The 14,767-nt window shown below is 39.1% G+C and overlaps 1 protein-coding gene across 4 annotated transcripts in view; it reads right to left on the reverse strand.

Moving 5' to 3' along the window:
- dia (diaphanous related formin 1) overlaps positions 1-14,767 on the reverse strand; it is a 266,481-nt gene that overhangs the window by 45,828 nt on the left and 205,886 nt on the right. Inside the window, exon 9 of one of the 4 annotated variants that reach the window (XM_067123919.1) lies at positions 2,240-2,264. The exons of the other annotated variants lie outside the window; for them this stretch is intronic. Within the exon in view, the coding sequence (XP_066980020.1) occupies positions 2,240-2,264 (25 nt within the window). The remainder of the gene's footprint in view (positions 1-2,239; positions 2,265-14,767) is intronic. 4 annotated transcript variants of the gene reach the window in all.

Below are 14,767 nucleotides of genomic sequence, written 5' to 3' on the forward strand. Positions count from 1 at the left end.
TAGTCCAAAAGGCATAAATTTGAACCTATATGTCTCTTTCCCTATCCGGAACCCTAAGAAGGGGCGAAAGGGAGCGGCAATACGGACGTTCCAGTATGCGTCTTTCAGATCTATAGAAACTGTCCAACTCCCTTTTGGAATGACCGAACGTACTTGGGCAACGGTAGTCATCCGAAACTTTTGGCAAACAATGTACTTATTAAATGTTGATAGGTCAAGGATCACTCTTTGTTCGGAGGACTCCTTTTTGGGAACACTGAAGAGACATGCCTGGTGCCTGGGCAACAGGCAGTCACAGTTCAGCTATGGATGCTCAGTCAGATTATGCAAGCTCCCCCGAAAGGGATACACAGTTTGCAGCATTTGATCAGTTCCATAGGGAAATTATGAGTAATATCAAAGATGCCCCTGCCACAGAATGGCAATATATAAAATATTGCATGATTCCAAACAGATAATTAAAGAAATCAAGTCAGCAATGTACACTAGAAATCAAGTCAGCAATGTACACTCCAAAGTGTAAAAGTACTGCATCCTGCAATCGAAAAGGGAGAGTGGAAACAAATTCTGACCAAACAAGATCCAAGGTTAATTATAACATAACGGGGGCTCCAGCATTCTCCCCTGATGATACTGATAATCCTTGGCAAGTTGCTTCAATGTGTATTTTCTCTCCTGATGGTAAGTATCTAATTAATGAGAGAAAAACCATGACTGAAGTTGTACATGTGGAGTTTAGAGACAGGGCAGCATTCCCTAATACAGAATGGCGCCTGATACCACCTTTGCCAGACATGGAGAAACCTCAAAAGGAAACAGTTCTCTTATGTGGCAATACAGCGTTAAAAGCTGTTGATGACGCCCTTTACCAGATCAACGGTAGGTGGATCTATACTCCCATTATGAATAAAACCCTATTTGCTCACTGAGTACCTCCACCCTTCTGTCCCTTCATCTTTAAAATAATTAACCATGTGAAAGCAAACTTCATGAATTATGTAGTAACTAGAACACGGGAGTCAATGGCAGAACTAAAAGCATTTGTCACAGTCTTCCCAGTTTTGGGGTTTCAGGAAATTCCACCAAGGAGTGGGCAACACAGGGTTACCTGGCCAAGTGATGGTTCTTCTTTTAGTATGTGCCAAGAGAGCTTCTAGGCAGATGTAAATTAATAGGGGTGAGTAAATCAAATAAAAATTGTGCCCGACTGTTGCAAAGATGTGTCAATGATGTGTCAATGCCAATGCAGTGAAAAATTTAAAACCTCCAACTCCTCACTTATGTCTGTCTGCTTCTGCAATTCTTATTCATCTACTATTATTTTTTATGAAATACCTTACAATATCATCCACTAAAGATAAAGCACATATAGATGCACCACATGAAAATACAGACTGTTTTGACATACTACAGTATAAGTTACAATATAATCACTTCTGTCACAATAAATAGAAAAATATAAAACCAGTTACCTCAGCCATATGAAACTATGTAGAACAAATCACTTTTATTTTCTGTAGGAAAGATCACACAAGATCAAAAATATTTATCACTGACAATGTAACATGAAATTATTTAAATACCCACTCAGAAGTTATGGACTCTGCAGACTCACTTTTCCAAGGTGTAAGGGTTTTTAAAATAACTTACTTTCACCATCACAGTTTACCTCTGAAAATATTTCCACCTTCCACTGATAACACACAGAATCTCAAGAAAATATTCTCATATTAAAAATAAAATAAACAATTCCCTTATGAATGCTGTACAAGATATGATTCACCTAAAATTTAATGTCACTGACATAAATCTCAACACAATTTCAATAACCATGCTGTGACTGGTTCAAGTCAACAGTTTAACAGAAGGAAAATCCTGGGGATAAAAACAAAGGGTAATTTTCAAAGAGCAAGGTCGCAGAAAAGCAAGCATAGAGTAAAAGGTGATTTAAAATTTTGAATTAAAAAAAATATATATTCAAATAAACACCATTCTCTAAGTAATCCCATGCATGAAAAGCCAAGAGCACCATTACCTTATGCCTTGGGGTAATATAACAAGAATGTACCATGTGCTAGGAAACAAATACAGTAATTTCATTCCAATGCATACCCAGGGACCATTAACTATGAGTTAGATTGGTGATGTGTGTGTGAATGACTGTGTTGGGGGTTTGAGCAAAACAAAAGAAAAAAAAAAAAAAGCAGGCAGCAGCACGCAAATAAGGGGGTAATCTTACCCACAATGGACAAGCTGGCTCCTCCCTGTCAGATGTGAAAGTCACATCATGTGAGAAAGCAAATAAAAAAAAATACAGCATAAATACAATGGATACCTCAGAAAAGAATATTCAGTAATATCAATAAATAACTTTCTTTCTGCAACACTAATAAACCCTCATATAATATCTTATCCTGAGCTGATGCCTGAACACATTACTGCAAGTAAACAAAATAAGTATTATATGAAGCCATATACAGTAATACTTATTTAACTGGATTTCCAACACATTAAGTAAACTTATATTTTAATATGTACACTAAAATAACAAATGGAAGGTATTTACATTTCTTATGTACATGACTCATACAAGAAGCTATTGCCTTTGTCACTGTAGCTATTAATAATTATATATATATATATATATATATATATATATATATATATATATATATATATATATATATATATATATATATATATATATATATATATATATATATATATATATATATATATATATATATATATATATATATATATATATATATATATATATATATATATATATATATATATATATACATACATACATACACAGGCAGTACAAGGCTAACGGCAAGGGTTTTATCCCTGGCTGAGCACCGCTAACCGAAAATTGCCGCCAAACAAAACTCGGCAATAATAGTACCGAAAACCCGGCTTAACAGCGCTGTTAACCGGATATCAGTGGCATTAAGATGATACATTCGTACAAAATGGCAGCAGAGATGGACTTCCCCATTTTATCCACAAATAGGAAGTACAGAAAAATTAGAAAAAGTATCGATTTTTGGAATTCAGGTTTTAATCGTAACAAGATTTGAGATCATCCTAACACAGCTTAGGATTGGCCATACCCACTTCACTCATAGCTATATTTTAGAGGGAACCAGTGCCCCAGTTTGTGCTCACTGTGGTGGTCAGCTATCCGTTGAGCGCATGCTGGTGCACTGTCCTAAATTTAATCGCCTTAGGGCAAAGTACTCACTAACTGGGAAGACTATTTTAGAAACTTTAAATGATCATGCTGAGGTGGATAACCTTATGGGGTATCTGAAAGAATCTGGTTATTTTAATGAGATATGATCTAAGTATATTTAATAAAGATTTTAGTCATATTTATTTTATATACTGTACTAAGTATATGTCTGTTCTAGTTATAACTACTAAGGTTTTTTAGTAATGAGGCAAAATATGGTAAAATGAAATGTGATCAGGATTGCTAATAACAATTGTTCCACTATAAAAGCTCAATATGTCATTAAATTTAGCACTTGATAATTTAACAGCCTGAATAATCTGTTGAGGTTGCTTAACCCTCTGAATTTCCGCTTTCCCTGTGGTTCGAGAGTCAAGCAGTGATATTGTTTGAAAATCTTGGGCAGAATGGAAGGCTTTGTAAAAAAGTTTTCCTTTCTTTTCTTTATCCATATGCAATTGCATTATCTTTGTCCAATTGACTGGTAAGCCCTCATCAGATGACCTAATTCGGAGAATCCTAAGTTGTTGAGAATAATCCTTCGGTTCCAATTCTATCACCTAGTAAGGATTTTTCCCTAGTAAGTCTAATAACAATTGCGTACTGTGATGGGGTAAAAATATCTCCTGCCCTTTTCATTGCCTTCTCAATACTGTACTGCTACGCACTGAGTCTCCTTCACATTAATCATGACCTGTTTCAAAGAAGACACAGTGATTCGCTTTATCGAAATTGAATTCTCAAAAAAATTAAGCAACACAGCTGGCAGTATGGAGTTCTTGCTTTGTCCGGCACATCCATCACAAAAAAAGGCAACATCAATATACTTTGAATTCTTGTCTACTTCTGCTAGCCAGCTTCTGATGCACGAAGCAGTTTCATTTGCTCCTCATTTAGCAACCCCTCCATGCCAAAAGAAACAAGAACCCTTAGCATTTCCTAGATTATATATGGTAAAACTATAGCATGACAGTTTCCTTTTTGTAAAAGAGTTCCTTGCTGAGAAATTTAGGCAAATATAATACTTGTTCCAGGTCAAAATTTGCAGCAATTAGTTCATTATTCGACTTAGCCCTCCCCTTCCCTTTATTGTTTTCTTTATTTCTCTAACTAAATTTTTTTCTGATATATGTTTTTCATTTCGAAATTTCAATTCCTCTCGCTCATCTTTGTTTCCTTTCCGAATGCTTCACACACACCACACTGGTCCTTTTTTGGGCACATGAAATTCTAATTTTAAAACTTCAGAGTTCTGAATATCTTTCTGTAAAAAGAAAAGCTAACTTCCTTTCCACTGTTGTCTTTGGTATAAAGTTGATATATTTGGTGATTGTCAAATCAGGATATAAATATTGTTGGGTGGAGCTTGTATGACAATAATGTGACTCCATCCTTGGGAATCTATTAATGTGCTCTATCACCCTTTAGTTTAAGTCTTTCATCCCTTTTCTTTAATTTCTCCCTTCTACCTCCATCTGATGATGGTTTCTTCACTGCTGTCCTAATTTTCCATTTAGTGTGTTTAAAAACATGACTCTACACACCCGTAATTTTCTACAGTCGGACTTTGGTAAGAAATATAAGAGTGCTGTGGTGGTTTTATGGCTCAATTTCCTCTCTTTATCATTCTTGGTGTCAGTAGCTTGAACATGTCAACATGACCTTTCCCACTGCTTTGTAACACTTCTTAAATCATAAAAACCACTGAGAATTGTATTTCTTTCTTCATCTGTTATCTCATTACTAACCTTTGTATTTCTCCTAGGTGTACTCTGTAGACCGGTTACACTCCATTGTATAACATAGCTATTAAAAATATTATGTTATAGCGGTTGAGTTTTACTTTCTTTTCTTGTAATATCAACTTGGATTTTTTCTAATAATTTACTCATGACATTCATTTGTTTTTCTTTATAATATATATAAGTGCTCAATGTAACCTTTTTCATGGGTACTCAAATCCGTGGTTTCTTTTTTTTCTATACTTCATAAAATTTCTTATGATGTTTGTTAAACCCTCTTTCATTATGTTTTTGTTATTTTTGCACAATTCAACTAAACAACTGTTATATCCACATGTGTTATGTATATTTTTTGTTTCATTTTTTCTTGCACCAATTACTGGAGATAGAGTAATCTCTTCTCCCTTGACATAATCTATGGTATTTTGGACATCTGCTTCCATGGGTTTTACTATTGTTTTAGGGGATATAGGTATATTCTTAGCTTGTTTTTGTTTTTGTTCTTTCTTCATATCCTTTGACTTTGGTATAACCAAAGTTTCTCTTTTAATAGTTGGTTTCTTCGTTTTGGGTGGTGTTCTCTCCAACGGTCTCTTTTTATCTTTAATTTCTAGTCCATCACAACTTTCCTCTGCTACTTTTGTAGTAGCATCTTCCTGTGCTATTTGCATCAATACTTAAAATGAATTTGATGAAATATTATCCATATCATTTGTACCTGTTTCTTTATTTATTACCAACTTAGTTTTTGTTTGTATGGCAATTTCTTCTTTAGAATTTTTTTCTGTGTTCCGTTACTTCTATCTGTAAGTGTTTCTGTTTCATTACTGGTTTTTGTTACTGAAGAATATGTATGTTTCTTAGATGGGTCTTGAATCCCTCTCACTTTCAGTTCCAATTTAGCTTCCTTTATAGACATCCCAGTCCTTTCTTGGAAGATTTTCAAATCTGTATTGTACATATAAAACATGCATTCTTTAGACCTTGAGTGATGATCTTGCCTACAGTTTACACACTTTGGCCTACTACGTTTCCATTGTGTGGCATGTTCATCAGAACCACAATAAGTACATATACGTTCATTTTGACAGTTTTTCTTCGTGTGCCCATATTTACTACAATTTGGCATTGTAGTGATTTTGGGACGTAAGGTCTGTTCTCTATTCTGGCCCAAAATTTTTATTTTTTGAGGTAGGTCTTGACCTTTAAATTTTATTTATGCAATTCTTAATATTTTACTGTTCAGTTTACTTGGTATTATATATATCTCACAATCTTCAACTTTGGGATATCTCATTTTAAGAGAGTACAATAGTACATTCTTCTCAACTGGTTCGTTATTATTTTCAGGAAGAACATAGTACCCTCAATGCTGTTCATAGTGTCATGTTTTTCTTATAATTACATTTATATTATCAATACTTTTTATGGACAAATAGTCTTCAGATTGGTTTTTTGTTGTGGCTTCTATAAGCCATGTCTTTTCTTTTATTTGTCTGAATGACATTTCTGTTGATGGATGTCTTTTTAATAGGTAGTTTTCCAACTTTAAGGCTGAAATTTGTTGTTCTGTATACATGGTTAGAATCCTTGACCAACTTCCACTCCCAAAGAGGGAGTCGAAGTGAGTCAAGGTTGGGTCATGTTGATATTTAGTCTTTTTGGGTGTTTTATTAAAGTTTTAATATCACCCTGATTTTGACTATTTGGATTATTCAGAGAATTGTCCACTTCCATGCCAGATTTGCTCTGTACTGGAGCAGCAGTCATCAACTGTACCAGAACAGTAGCATCAAAGGGCCCAGGGGTACTCGAATTCCTATACTGACTTGTCATAAAGATTGGAGGGAGAAAAAAAATGTAAACCTGAAAATCTTATAAAGATATCATCGGATTTTCATGAAGTTTATTCTTCCACCAATGGCACAAGTGAGAACTGGCTCCCAAATGTCCACGTTCCAACCCTACCCCACAGGGGATGGCACATGATTAGAGTGGCCCAAGTGTTGAAGGCCAAACCCGTTTGCTACAACTAAGAGTACAGTACACGTAAAATTAGACAAATTTAAAATTATCTACTGTACAGTGAAAAGACATACAGAGAAACAGTAATACGTAGGTTGAGAGAGAGAGAGAGAGAGAGAGAGAGAGAGAGAGAGAGAGAGAGAGAGAGAGAGAGAGAGAGAGAGAGAGAGAGAGAGAGAGAGAATTATATAAGAAATCTTTGACCCCTAATCAGCAACACTCCCCCTTCTTGTAATGTTTAAATTGACATGCCTGACAGCTTTGCCTTTGAGCTTCTTACAAAAGATGAGGGAAAGATATCTGTTTGTTAAAAACACATATCACACAAATTTTGTAATTACATTTATTATTATTTAATCTTATTAATCTTATTAATATTTGAAAATTAGTACTTATTAGGTAAAAAATTTATTTATCATACAAAACAATTTAACATATATATGTGCCATAAAAATTCTCTCATCTCAGTAAAAGAGAGAGAGAGAGAGAGAGAGAGAGAGAGAAATTATTACTTTTATCATGTAATGTTATTTAATTTACAAATAAAAGCTTGAAAACTTACAAATTACAGAAAAATTAAACAAACACTTTGGCAGGGTTTCTCAGTGTTTGCAAATGTTCACTGTGAAAAACTCATGTAAGACAGTTAATTTCCAATGAAAAGTTCACGTGTCTGTGAATTTATGCAACTTAAATCGAGCAGGTTCAGGGTATTACTGTATTACATGAATACAATCATCGCCACCCTAATCATGTTATGGGCAAACTGGATAGAATGCCGAGAGTCCTATCCCCAGAACTAGACCCCCCCCAGAATCCATGGTACAGCCCTAAAGAACAGTTACGCCTTTGAGTTATCAATCTGGTATCTCTCAGGTTCAAACATTATTGGGTAGTTGATGGTCCTACCACAGCTCCCATTATTTAGCTTCAGATATAAACCCAGTCCCAGGTATAATATCTTTTCCTACTTATCAGGTCCAATAAATTTTTAAAAATTAATCAAAAGAAGGGTAGTTTACATATCCTAGGGACGCCCCCGCAGCTCATTAACAATGACCCCAAATGAAAAATTGCATGGAACAAATTCTGTTCAGCGGGTCCCATTCTACCCAAAAAGTCACTTACTTGACCAGTTTGCTTCATATACCGGAACGACAATTTTTTCAGCAGAGCGTAACTTTTTCTAAGTACCGAGTTGGCGTGAACGGTGTCACGGAGAAGCGCTCTCCGTAGTTAGTCAGATGGCGAGCGCGGCGCTTTCTCTCAACCCACAGTTCCTAAGGCTGCCGCCCGACGACGCGCCCGGCCGATAATTGGGTATCGCGGAAATTTAATTCCGCCAATCGTATCTCGGCTGACCCAGGTCATGCCCTAGGGCTTACGGATTAAATACTTGAACCAATCATAATGTGTTCTATCGATATGATTCATAGGCTTAGGCCAACACCAGAACCATGCTTCCCTTCTTTCTCGAACCGGCGCGATGGAAAGTCACGACTTAATTTTGTTCCCGAAGATCGAATCCGTCGAAGAATTCACTTCCATCGCGGACCTATATATTGGCCAAGTCCTCGCATTCATTAGCAACACCGAGGAATTCACGAGGTGGCTCTACCAGGAAGGTCTATTAGGAGACTACTCCGGAATGTGTTGTGAATGTAATATCGGAAACCGCCGATTTCTTAAAGATGGTGTGCACCCAGCTACTGGACAGCCAGTTTACATGTGGCGGTGCGTGAACGCCGTTGCAGAAAAAGGTATCAGTACGGCACGGGTCCTTCTTTGAAAAGTCCCGAATGTCTCTGCAGACAATAATTGTGCTTGTGTTTGCGTTCGCCAAGAGAGTGCCACAATATGTGTTGCGAACATTTGTTGTCCCGCTATCTCCGACACTACCGTGGACTGGTACAACTTCTGCAGAGACGTTTGCTGCGAAATACTGCTGGCTGACAACAAAAAATTGGTGGCCCCGGTCATGTTGTAGAGATTGACGAGAGCAAATTTGGGAAACGTAAGCACAACCGTGGCCGTAAGGTGGGACGGAGCTTGGGTGTTCGGCGGCATTGACCGACAGACGCGTGGAAACGTTTTTCAAAGTGGTTCCGGACCGCTCAGCTGAAACTCTGCTCCCGGTGTTGCTGGACAACGTGCTTCCAGAAACCACAATCATATCTGATTGCTGGAAGGCGTACAGCAAGGTCCAGGACCATTTTTTTCGCGCACAGCACCGTGAACCACAGTGTGAACTTTGTAAATCCTGATGACCCGAGTGTACACACGAACACTATAGAGTCGCAGTGGCGGCGTTCTCAACGGAGCGCTGCCGAGACACGGGACGCAGAAACCACTTTATCAAAGTTACTTTTTTCGCACTGCGTCCAGAAGCGATACCTAGAAGGTGTTCCGTGTCCATTTTGGCCTTCTTGGATTTAGTTAAGCGTGCCTATCCGCTCAAGAGCCGCCCGACATCCCCTATCTCGGATTTCCTTTCCCAACCATCTGCAATAAGACCGGGACCGAGCAATTCTCCCCCACCTCTTAGGCAGCCAGCAGTTGCAAAGAAGCCAAGGACAGTAGGACCTGCGGAGCCGATACTGCTACCTACGTGGTCAGACAGCAGCGACTTTGAATAAGGTAAGCACACAGATTACCCCGTTTTTACATTTGTTTTGCTGCTAGGTTAGGTAGGGTTTTGGAACTTACCCTAGTGTGCAGTTGTTTTTGTAACCTGTGGCTACAGTGAATACAGATATTACCGCTTGCCAGAACATACGTGCCTGCCAAGAATCATTAAAAATGCGGATAAGCGCGCAGAGCGCCCGTTCCGCCACGCTTGAACTGAGACCAGATATGTTAAAAAAATCACCGTTACAAAATTTGTGCCTGTTCTAATGTAGGTAGGGAGGTAGGGAATAGCCTAACCGAGGTTTTCTTATGTAGGCTACAGGTAGCCTAGGCTAGAGTTTTCCGTCCGCCCTGATGTAGGTTGGTAGGGTCAGCCTCACACATGCAGTGTAGTGGGTCAGCCTCACGAACGTAGATTAGCGGGTCAGCATCACTTTGGCGGGGCAGCCTCACAGTAGTAGCCTAAGCGGGACAACCTTTTGTATGCAGACTGGAGGGTCGGAAAATAGCGCACACTGTAATGCGTTTCGGCAAGTAGGAAACCCGACTTTCGCTTCTGTAGTTTAGCGGGTCAGCCTTATGTTCGTAGTAGCCTAGCGGGACAACCTTTTGTATGCAGACTAGCGGGTCGGAAAATAGCAAACACTGCATGCGTTTGGCAAGTAGGAAACCCGTCTTTCGCTACTGTAGTTTAGCGGGTCATCATTATGTTTGTTGATTAGCGGGACAAAAGTTTGTATGCAGACTAGCGGGTCATCCTTAAATTTGTTGATTAGCGGGACAAAAGTTTGTATGCAGACTAGCGGGTCATCCTTAAATTTGTTGATTAGCGGGACAAAAGTTTGTATGCAGACTAGAGGGTCAGAAACTAGCAAATTCTTTACGTTGCGGCCGCCAAAAAACCCACCTTTTGCTTCTCCCCACCCAAAACCCCGGTTCCCAAAACTATCCCCATTACCGTTTTTATTAACTTTTCTTTTGCTATTCCACTGGGAAACAACACCAAAAACACGCTTTTCATTACCGACATGAAGCAAATCGGAGCTATTAAAAATAGCGTTTTGCTGTAGCGATTTTCGGCGCCAAAAGTATGGTCCCGCGGACATTCAGCGGCTCCCAAAAGAAATATATAATAATATAGGAGACTCTTAGACTCAAACCCGGGAACAAATTCCTGGGGTTCAAGAGCCCCCTCACCATGTCAAGGTGGTCCCACATCAAGGGGGGGTAAAGTCACAGGTTATCAACTGTTTTCTTTATTCCGGATACCCATTAGGGTCTGGCAACAAAGAACATGAGACACACGAACCTATAAATGTATTATCCCTTGTGGTTCTCCAGTGACTTACCTAATTAAGTGTGGTCTGGCTGCAGGATTATTGCACCTTCACCAGTTCAGGGATACTGCATCTAATAACCACTCAATACACTTGGAGACTTTTCAAAGGAAACGTTTCCAAAGAAAGTTAACAATGTACTCACCTTTTGGATGCCATGCAACTTAGGAAAGGAGTGAGGGTCTGCCTTTTTCATGAGGGCCACTAGAATAATTCTCAGCCCGTGCAGAGAGAGTGATTTGTTTGTGCTCAGGTGTAAGAAAAATAAGACCATCTACGATGTTTGCTGTGACATCTAGGTAAACCTACAGTGCTTTAACCAAGCATAATATTTTATATGAAATACTGAGTTCCTTATGAGAAAAGGGGATTTTCCCTTTCAAAAGGTCCTCATTCTTGGCCAGAAATGACAGGCCAAGAAGCAACAATAAACAACTTGGTGTATCAGTGGTGAAATGTTGTCCTTGTTTATGCGAGCCCAGTATGCTAATCTGAGCTGCTGATGCCAAAGCAGTCAAGAAGACTGTCTTTTGCAGCATATTAGCTGTATTGGGCACATGAACTGAGGGGATAACAGGAGCCTAAGAATCTTATTCAGGGACCAAGTAATGGGAAACCTTGCAAGAGCTGACTTTTGCAATGTTAAAGACTGGTGAATGGAATTAACAATTTCTATATTAGAATAAATTCCAAAACCATAAGGCAAGAGTTCTGGGCATACAGCCCCTCTGAAGAGAAGTTGTCATCCTAATTCAGTAATGGCGACTCCAGTTGCCTCCTGCACAAAGCAACTGGAAGGCTGAATGCATCAAGGGCCTAGACCTCCGCATCAAGGGCCTAGACCTCCAGGGCTACAACTGGAAGGCTGAATGCATCAAGGGCCTAGACCTCCAGGGCTACAACTGGAAGGTTGAGCGCATGAAGCACCTCCATAACTACAGCTGGAAAGTCAAGCGGTGAAGCACCTACAATAAGAGCACAAGTGCTCTCCCAGCACTAGTGCCTAGCGCACAGTGCCATCCACATATAACCCATAGCCAAAGAGTGTTAAAGTTAGCCTAGGTTGTATGAAAATCTTACAACAAGCTTTGGCAGTTCCCCAGCTTCACAACCTGAGGACCCGTCTTGGCTCCCTATTTATTTGTTCATGTGTTTGTTCTTGTATTCTTGTAACAGGCTTTGGGCAGCCCCCTAGATTCACAACCTGAAGGATCACCTTGGGCCCCCCTATGTATTTTATCTCATGATTCATGTATTTATTGTATTCTTACCTTACTTTACAACACCAATTAAGTGATACTCTTTGCTGCTCTAGAATGATTTGTGTTGTTGCAAAATATCAATGCATGTTAGTGCCTCATTGGCAGAATCCTTAATGTAATCCTCATCAAGCTAAATGCAGCTTGAAGTCCAGTACGTAGCATTTAAACTTGAACTTAGACAGTCGAGTAAATATCTAGCAGTAGCACTTGCTTATAAAAAATTCATAAGATTTCAAAACTGCATTGTCATTGTTGAGGTAAGGATGGTGGCTCTAATTTTCAGTTGGCTTCAGCCCTCTCTTGCAGAAATTCCGTCCTGTTCAAGGACGGAATCTCTGCTAAAATGGGGAGCTGTCACGTGTTCACCTCTCAGCCACTGTAACTTAAAGTAAATTTACTGAAGTAAATAGGAGTGAGGAGTTATTTGCCACTAGGGCATCTTTTGTGACTCTTCATATGACTTAGGAGTTGCCAGTTTGCCATCCTTGACCTACCCCTGACCCCATCCTACCCAGTTTACTGCTCTGAGCTTTTTAAATCCAACAGGGCACACCTTGGAAACTCAGCTGAGGAGCTTTAAGCTCCTCACCCCATGCCGACCAATGGAGGTAAAGCGATGCGATCCTGTTTCCTTCTCCCTCAAACCTCAGAGAGACAAGACGTCTTCCCAAGGTTGCTCGTGACCCAGCTTCTGGCGGCCATATTGAACACATGGCATTGAAGTAGCCAATCCTTATTTTGGGGGAATGAAAGTCATCCGAAGAGGCCAGCCCTTACCTGCTGGATACATGGCATGGGAAACCTGGTGAAGCATTGATATTAACATTAAACCAAGTTAGTGTCTGCCAGAATTAGGCCTCAGATCCCCTTCCCTTTTGTCCTTTCCCTTCGAAAACAAAAAAACCCATTCCTCTCGCCCACCTAAATTCTTTATCCTTTTCCTACAACCAAATCCCCTGTCCAAAAACCTACCTGGCCAACTTTGCGGAAGTGCCACATCAATCTAAGTGTGACAAATTTCCTATTTATTGTTTATTTCCTATTTATTGTTAAATTCCGACCTAGTAAACTAGAACCACCTCCCTTTGTAAACACATACATTTTCAGCTAAATCAAAATCCTTAGTCATTTGCCCAGGGCTAGCTTGCGTGTACCCTTGCTCGTCCTATTCTTAATGCATGCATACTTCTCTTGCAGGAGGTGCTAAACAAAGCTGTGTTCCACTCTCCAAGCCACTCGCATCCACCCCTACCCATTTCGTTATTATTCATCTTAGCCAAGTAAAATAAGTCTAATCCTTCGGGCCAGCCCTAGGAGAGCTGTTAATCAGCTCAGTGGTCTGGTAAAACTAAGCTATACTTACTTTTTCATCTTTGGAAGTACACTGTAGCAGTACCCATACCACTGTCTCACTTTTGACTTGTACTTGTAAATAAATTAATTTAACGTCAAACCCACGTGTTTGACTGGCGACCTTACCCCTTTAGCTCTCTCTTTTTAATTAATTTATGGATGAGGTTGTACAGGCCTCTACTGTAACAGGCTCTCATGATTAATGTGTTCGTATGAAACTTACTGCAAAACTATAATATTTATGGAATAGTTTGTCTGTCAAGTGTTTCATCCTTAATAAATGACTATCTATTCGCTCTGAAGCCTTGTATGCATTCCTAATTCCAATCACATGAGCTTACTGTAAGTTGGATCTTTCCAGTCAGCTTATCATTCCTCCAACGTAAATTACCTTTCAGGCTAATGTTTATATGAAAAATTGTAGTAATAAAAATTATTTTTTTCAATACCAACACATCACTTAAATAAAATTTCCTGCCTTCCAATCACATCGACTGCTCACAACTGTAGTCTACACTATGCAAAAGTAAGGCTCTTACCTGGAAACTAGGATTCATGGGGTGTACACATGGTTTGCCAATCTAGCCACCAGAGGACTGTCTTTTCAACTGGCAATGGAGTATCTACAATTTTTTATAACCGTGAATGTGAGCTCATGTGAATACATGTAGTCCCCAGTTAATGGTGGGGTTTGGTTCCCAGCCGAGTGCCAATACGCGAAAATCGTCAGTAACCAAAACCTCAGAAGTCTAATTATGGTAATAAATGGCATTTACAACATCATAAGCGCCAATAAACCGCTTAACAGTGCCATTACCCACTTACCGACGCCAACAAACAGCTTACCGACACAGAAAATCCCTTACCATAACTGAAAATCTGGTTAACGATGTCATTAACCAAGCAGCTATGCTGTTAACCAATGCTGCCGATAAGCAAGGACTGCCTGTAATGGATTTGTACTAACCAAATCCATTTACTTTTTTAAAAGAAACTATGTTTTTCTTTTCTGTTACTGCAATAAGAATGGCAGGTTATATATAACTGACAGCCAACTTTCACATAAACAAGGTTCATGAACCAAAAATTCCTGTTATACCTGCAAATGAATTTCCCATGCCCCCATACCCAATAGCACAAAAAAATTTAGCTGGTGAAATCTGCTACAACTTTCAAAAT

Source organism: Macrobrachium rosenbergii, chromosome 21, assembly GCF_040412425.1.
Source record: "Macrobrachium rosenbergii isolate ZJJX-2024 chromosome 21, ASM4041242v1, whole genome shotgun sequence".
In the NCBI taxonomy this organism is placed as follows: Eukaryota; Metazoa; Arthropoda; class Malacostraca; order Decapoda; family Palaemonidae; genus Macrobrachium; species Macrobrachium rosenbergii.